Below are 7,916 nucleotides of genomic sequence, written 5' to 3' on the forward strand. Positions count from 1 at the left end.
CATTGGAGCAACGTCACATGTTTTCACACCTTTCATTGGTTGGTATTTTATTGAATATTCAGAAGCTAGTATGGCGTGCAAAATAAATCAAAAATATTATTCAATTACTACTTAACAAATTTAATTACATTTTTGTCCTAAGGCATTTTGGCTACTATATTAGAATCCAGAGATATCATAAGGCATGAAAGTAAAACACCCCACCCCCCTTGAAACACACACACTACATAACAATCCGTTTTCCCCCATTTCAGACCAGTAATGTTTGGTTTCAGGAGATAAGAAACCAATCTATGAGATTTTCTCTTTAATGTAGACTTAATATTTATTACGCTTATCAGAATTTATTACAGTATTCAGTAAATCAAAAAAAGATTTTTTGGGTCATTTTCACTTAATTTTTTTTAATATTTTCCCCATATTGGCACACCATAGAATCCCAAATAGTAACCACCTCACGTGATCCATCTAGTGACTAAAGCAGAATGAAACTCAATCTAGCAGATAGTAATTTTGTTTTGAACTTTTGAGGTTGGATGATGTTTCTTTGACTCATTTGAATGTTGGCATAATAATGCACTAGTGATTAGTACCAATAATCAATCATTTTATAAATGTTTGAGCATAACCAATGACATGAAACTTTATTCTCAGCATGATTAAGCCTGATGAAAATACAGACTGTGAGTAAACTGCATAGCTTCTGCCACAGGTGCAGCTTGCACAATCTCGCGGTAAACGGGAATCAAAGTTGGGGACCGAAAACATATGAGGGTAGATAACGTATGACGCTACGATATGTTCGCCTAAAATTGCCAACGTTCACCAACGGTGGCGGCGAATAACTCGTTCCACTTGAATTTGTTGGCGAACGTGCGCAACTGTTGGCAACGTTTGCGCGAGTGGAACGCACCCCAGGCCAGACCGGCTACACACACACACACACTGCTGCTGTCAAGTGTCAGTGACAGTGGTCAGTCTAGAGTGGTTACACACCTATATTCCGACACACCCCTATGTTCCGACACCCCTATGTTCCGACAACTCAGCCTATATTCCGACACCCCTATGTTCCGACACCCCTATATTCCGACACCCCTATGTTGCGACAACTGAACCTATATTCCGACACCCCTATGTTCCGACACCCCTATATTCCGACACCGCTGTTTTCCGACACCCCTATGTTCCGACAAGTTGTTCCCGCACATTATTACTCAGTTGATCAATAACAAAAACACAACTTGTATTACGCCAGGTTTCCCAGTAATTTTCGACCGGGATTAGGTTTGAACATTCATAAAATGAATTTGTACTATTTTAAAAAGTGATGGAATCACGCATGCATTTCATTTTTTGTGTGGTTATACACATGAGTATGGCTCCCCGAGGTAGCTGACAATAAACTACTCGGTACTTTGCTATTTAATAGATTTTAAATTTGCATCGGGGATAAAGAATATTAATTTTTGGTTTTTACTCATATACACCGATGTGTGTAGCACTGTATACTCAGTATTTTCTCGAGTCTTGTGAAAAAAATCACAGGCATTTTACTCCCACCCGAGTAAAATGCCTGTGATTTTTTTCACAGGACTCGGGAAAGTACTGAGTGTACACTAGTGCTACACACATCGGTGTATATGGGTAAAAACCAAAAATTAATATACTTTGCTTATTGTTAGGTGCGTGTCCGTGTTGATAACATTTCATGAGCCTTCAATTAATAAAAATTCCAACCCTCTCCTGCGTTTATTGCGCCGATGTGTAATTTATTTCCTTTGCCCCCCCCCCCACAATTTTTTTTAAATAATAATAATAATCATAATAATTTGTTAACAATTAATAACAATAAATAATTCAGTCCTACCACCCCCTCCATTACTCAGTCCTCTTCTAAAGAAACCGAATATTTGTAATAGCAGAATCTTGTTATACAAATTAAACTCCTTTGTGGGACTACATAAAGATAGGTTACCGGTACGTTCATGAACTAAATTGCGAACATGTGTAGTTTCTTCAAGTCACACCGTTTTTCTTTTTAAAAAAATACCCAACACAAAATATTGGTACAGGTTGTCGGAACATAGGGGTGTCGGAACATAGGGGTGTTTGGGTGGTTGGAATATAAGGGTGTCGGAACATAGGGGTGTCGGAATATAGAGGTGTCGGAACATAGGGGTGTCTGAATATAGGTTGAGTTGTCGGAACATAGGTGTGTCGGAACATAGGGGTGTCGGAATATAGAGCAGTCACCGTCTAGAGTATACTCTATTCTATAGCAGTAGTCGGTAGGATACATATTTTTGTACTCTGAGAAGCCGAACACCTTTTCTTTGATAAGGACAAAAACTACTGGATGAGGCCGTGACTCGTATTAATGTGTCGCTCATGTAAAGTAAGTAAAGCTGAATATATTTCTTTATTAAAAGACACTTACCCTCGCCATTGTATTGTTTCACCGGATTCACCATTCGACAATTCAATACGTATACACGTACGTACAACAACCGTGGGATGGGCCGGGTATTCGTGGTTAGGTTACCGGTGTGTATTATTAGATCGGTTGCCGTGAACTCACTTGTGCCGTCAACTCACTGGCAACTCAACCACTACGCAGATGGCAGGAATGGATTAGTCTTTACCCGAGTTGTCAGCGATCAGTGCACACGAAGCTCAGTACATAAAATACTATGCATTACCGAATTGACGTTTTGGGCTAAGACTATTCGTTTTCAGGAAAGCGTCCTCTGTTGTCCATAATTATTATTATTGAACAAGGGCCGTGAAAAAGCAAGATGGCGGCCGACGGCTTTGCTGATATGCCATAATTTTTTTCACTAGAACAAAACTCAATTAACTGTAGTAAAAATTACCGATATGTAACCTAAAACTTATGAAAATTACCTTGTAGCTAAAACTTAATAGTTTTATGCCTCTGTTGTGGGTTTTAAATGTGTATTGGTTGAGTTGACGGCGAGTTGACGGCACCAAGCAAGTTGACGGTGATTTTACGGTAAGTAGTATAGTAGATCGCCGTATCGATCGCTGACCGATCAAAGCTGTAAGCTAGCCGCGTTTCCGGCCAGATATTCTACCCAGTGCTCTGGGCCCAATTTCTTAGAGCTGCTAAGCACGAAAATTTGCTTAGCATGAAATTTCTTCCAAAATTCCATGCTAAGCAAATTTTTATGCTTAGCAGCTCTATGAACTGGGCCCATGTCTAGTCTTATACCCCCTGCAATCAGGGCCCAATTTCATAGCACTGCTAAACGGTTAGCAAATTTGCATGCTCACTGTAGCAGAAAAATTTGCTTATAAGCCTTAGTGTACACTAAGCAATTTCTCCCATCAATCGTAAGTAAGTAAGTAAGTAAGGCTTAAGCAAAAAAATTGGGCGTCCATTGCGTGTTTACCGTGGATTTGCATTGTGATGTCATTTATTTTCATGCGGTCAGCACCGGAAGGTTAGCATGCCTTTTTCGTGTGCTTATACGGTTAGCAGCGCTATGAAATAGAAATTGCACTGAGTAAGCACAAAATCGGCTGATAAGCAGCGCTATGAAATTGGGCCCTGATCCAGTGACGTCATTGGGTACAATATACGTGCAGTGACATGAGGGTTTCCCATAGAGTTATATGGGTGCGTTCGTTAGCTTCCCTGGGTCGACCCGGTCTGCCCCGGTGCGTTCGAACAGCTTTGACAGGCACCCGGGTCAGCCCCCAGTGCCCTGCTTGTGAAGTGGGTCTCTTGGGGGTGTGACCTGCGGGGCATGCCGCGTGTCGCCACGAGAGGGCGCGCGAGTGTGATTTGTTCAATTAGCCCTTGTCGGGGGCTCACCCGAGTGAGCACTGCGGAGTCGACCCAGGGAAGCTTATCGAACGCACCCACTAAGAACTAGAGGGCGCACTGGCCTATCACGCGACTCAGCATGCGCGCAGGGGGCGGTTTTCTAAGTTGAACAAACAGGCATTGCTTAGCATGTGTTTGTGCGGCCATTTTGTTAGTTGAAAAAACAGCATCGCATAGCATTCAATAAACACAAACTTCGACGTGTGTTTCTTATATTCAACGCGCGTACAGAATGATGCGCGTGTCCCCTTGCGGTCCCGTCGCGTTTGTGCAAGCAGCATCACACAGTGCGCCCTCCTTATATTTAACTATGGGGTTTTCATAGATCGTGTTCGGGCCAACAGCCCGGAACACCTCTTATTTTGGTTAGTTTTTTGTTTTTCTTCATACTTCTTCTTAGGTGTTCGGAGCAGAGCATAGCTCTAAACATCTTTTGCTATTGTTTGTGGGGTTTTTTATTTTTAGTTTTTTTTTACTTCTTTATCTTCTTCTCTTCGTCCCTAGTTGCAATAACATAACCCTCCTCCGCCGTTCATCAAAAATACATGTTTTGACTACGATCGTACTACGTTGATTACTATGGTTCGCGTTTGATCACTGAAGTTAAGCAACATTGGCCCGGTCAGTACTTGGATGGGAGACTGCTTGGCCATTTTTATTATTATTTTTTGTTTACTTACTTATTTTACAGTCTGTTGTCAAGGCGTTTTCAACAAACATTTCTCTTCCGGTTCGTTAGTCTCTTTTCCAGTCGTCATTATTCATAAGTTCAATGTCCTCAACCACAAAAGCTATTTTGACAATCTATATGAAAGGGCTTTGCATACGGAGTCTAGCTGTTTTCAAGGCGTTTTTAACAAATATCTCCATGAAAGGGCTTCACATACGGAGTCTGTTTTCAAGGCATTTTTAACAAACATTTCCCTTCCATCTAAGTAGTCTCTTCTCCAGTCGTCATTTTCCATAAGTTTCTATTTAATATTTCCTCAACCACAAAGCTTTTTGGAATCTATACATCAATGAAAGGGTTTTACGTACTTCACAAAAACTGAAATTTTGGTGACCTTCTCTTGACCTTTTGACCTGTCTAAACAGGAAGTGCATGTTAAATGCTTTGATAAGGCCTAATTTCATGGGTTTTTCTTTCGATAATTGTCCAACATGGTTGTATTTGTGTACTCCCGGAAGCCGAACACCTTGTTTTTGGTATGACAAAAACTTGAGCCTAGTTAGGTGTTCGGGCAACAGCCCGAACAACTCTTTGTTATTGTTCGGGGGGTTTTCGGGTTTTTTCGTTTGTTTTATAGTTTTACTTCTTCCTCTCAGAGTCGATTGTCCACAAGAAAAAGCATAGTTGCGAAGCTTGCTGTCATGCCCCGAGTCTTTCCCCGACCTCGGCGGCCATGACCTTCGGTAGTTGTTGGACAAACAGAGAATTGAAGGCAAGGGAAACAAGTTTGTATTTACAAGAAAATATACAGATTTATTTACAATTTACATTAAGTGTGTCTTCACAAAATTAATAAAATAAACGTTGTCCTATCAATGACTTTCAATAATGGTTGCCGGTTAGTATTACAATCTTCTCTTGCTCTCTCTGTGTGTCTCTTTCGGTTCCTAGTTTAACATCACTCCCATCACGTCTTTCGAGTATTCTTTAAGTTTAGATTAGTCTTTGGCACTGGGTCGTATCTCTGCCCGGCCTTCTGTTAGCCCTCAGTTTAGCACATCAACTTCAAGTGTGGTGTTTTAGCCCTTGCGGGAAAAACCCTGCAATAAGCAAATAAACCCAAATCTACATTTACAAAACTTAAAGTAAAATAGCACATTATCAACTTATGATCAATGTTTTCTTTACGGAAGTTCGACAACGCACTTCCATCTTTAACGCATAAATTCAAATCAATGCTATGTACAAAACTTTCTTTTCACGACTTCCTCGAACAATTAAATCAAAGTAAATCACAGTTCTATTGAGAAGAAGTTCCACAATTAAATACAACAAAACTGAATTTCATTAACACAATCTCTTTGAAATAAATAACATTATCAATAGCTACTTACAGGTCGATTTGTCGATCCTGGTTTCTACAGTGGCGGATCTCTTCAACAAAATTTCGGTGTGTCTCACTCGCCAGAATAAACTGCTTTTGCAAAAACTCAGCAACTAAGGCTGGATGACTGTATACTTAGGGCTCTCAATAACCCATAAGCAAAATACAGGAGTTCTCAATAACTCGATCGTCGAGGCTGACAGAGTCCTCTCCTCGGGAATCACAAAATGCAAAGTGACACACCTAAATTTCTGTTCCCCTTAAATTAACACAAAATAACTTCCCGCTGTAAGATCTCGTGACTTGCACGCATTCCAAACCTTTAACATAAAAGAACTATTGGTCTGATGCCTTCTTGGCCAATCAGAACCTTTAAACTGCCCCAAAAGTTTACTAACCTTTACAGAACTTGAACACAATGAAAAGAAAATGCCAAGTCATGATGGCGGCGCTTTGGCCATAACTATTTAAAACCTTGTTTCTTCCTGTATTATACATAACGGCCAGCAAACTGAGGAAACTTAAGTAATTCTTTAAAAAACTTATATCACTCCGTGACACGTCTCCCATCTCAAGAGAATTACTTGACAATACTTTTAAACACATCATTCTTATGGTGATTGACACCTCCATCTACCATAGTATATCACACATCTTATTATATTTACATCGCTTATTATTACCATCTTCTTAACTGAAACATTGTCATCAACATGTTAATCCACAACTCTACATGTTGTCATCGACTGGACACCTACTCAGAAAATCTGCTCCAAGGTTATCACTACCTTTTATTGCCTTAATAGTGAACCTGTACTGTTGGAGACTTAATGCCCATCTCATTACTCTATTATTATTAACCTTGGCTGTGGTTAGATAGACCAAAGGATGGTGGTCAGTTTCTAACAAAAACTCCTTCCCATAAAGGTACATGTGGAACTTAGCTATTGCCCATACCAACGCTAGGCATTCACGCTCAATAGTTGCGTAAGCTCGCTCTCTTGGTAGCAATTTTCGGCTTGCATAGCAAATTGGAAACAATGTGTCACCCTCTTGTTGCATGAGAACGGCCCCAATACCAATATCAGAGGCATCAGTTCTGAGAACATACCCTTTTTCATGGTCAGGCAAGCGCAATATAGGTGAAGCAGAGAGTCGCTCTTTGAGTGTGTTAAATGCATGCTCTTGTGGCTCTTTCCAGTCTACTGTGTTAGAATTCCCCTTTTTGGTTAGATCAGTAATCGGCACAGCAATGGCGGCAAAGTTCGGTATAAATTTCCGATAGTAGTTTACTAGCCCCATGAATGATCTAACTTCTTTCTTCGTACGTGGGTGTGACGCATTCATGATTTTTGTGATTTTCGCTGGTTGGGGTTTGAGTAAACCGTCTCCTACCACGTGTCCTAAAAACTCTAATGAATCGTAAGCCATCATGCACTTTGAAGGTTTTGCCGTAAGTTGCGCGTTACGCAGGCGTTCAAAAACTTGGTCTACTGTACGCATGTGTTGTTGCCAGGTATCCGTATAAATCAGAATGTCATCAATGTAACTTATAACATTTGGTTGTTTCTCAAGAAGCTTGCGCATCATGCGTGTGAACGTCGCTGGCGCGTTTACCATACCGAACGGTAAGACTGTGAATTGATATAACCCTTCGGATGTAATGAACGCAGTTTTCTCTTTATCCGATTCGGCGATAGGTATTTGCCAATACCCTTTCGTCAAGTCTAATTTGGTAAAGAATTTCGCAGTCGCGACTTGCGCCATGAGATGATCAGCCTGGGGAATGGGTTCTGGGTCGAAAATGGTGACTCTGTTCATTTTCCGATAGTCAACACAAAATCTAATTGAGCCGTCTTTCTTTTTGACCAGTACTATTGGTGACGCATACTTAGATTCTGAGCGTTCGATCACACCAAGTTTGAGCATTGAACTTATTTCGTTTTTGACTATTTCCTGAGTTGCAAATGGGACTGGGTATGCCTTGGAATAAATCGCATGATTTGTGG

At 40.7% G+C, this 7,916-nt stretch overlaps 1 protein-coding gene across 1 annotated transcript in view; it reads right to left on the reverse strand.

The window, feature by feature from the left end:
• Positions 1–2,535, reverse strand: part of LOC139939476 (vesicle-fusing ATPase-like) — a 220,769-nt gene extending 218,234 nt beyond the window's left edge. The window contains exon 1 of the mRNA XM_071935429.1: positions 2,441–2,535. Coding sequence (XP_071791530.1) covers positions 2,441–2,449 — 9 coding nt within the window. The 5' untranslated portion in view covers positions 2,450–2,535. The remainder of the gene's footprint in view (positions 1–2,440) is intronic.
• Between the last annotated feature and the right edge of the window lie 5,381 nt (positions 2,536–7,916).

Source organism: Asterias amurensis, chromosome 7 (assembly GCF_032118995.1).
Source record: "Asterias amurensis chromosome 7, ASM3211899v1".
NCBI lineage: Eukaryota > Metazoa > Echinodermata > Asteroidea > Forcipulatida > Asteriidae > Asterias > Asterias amurensis.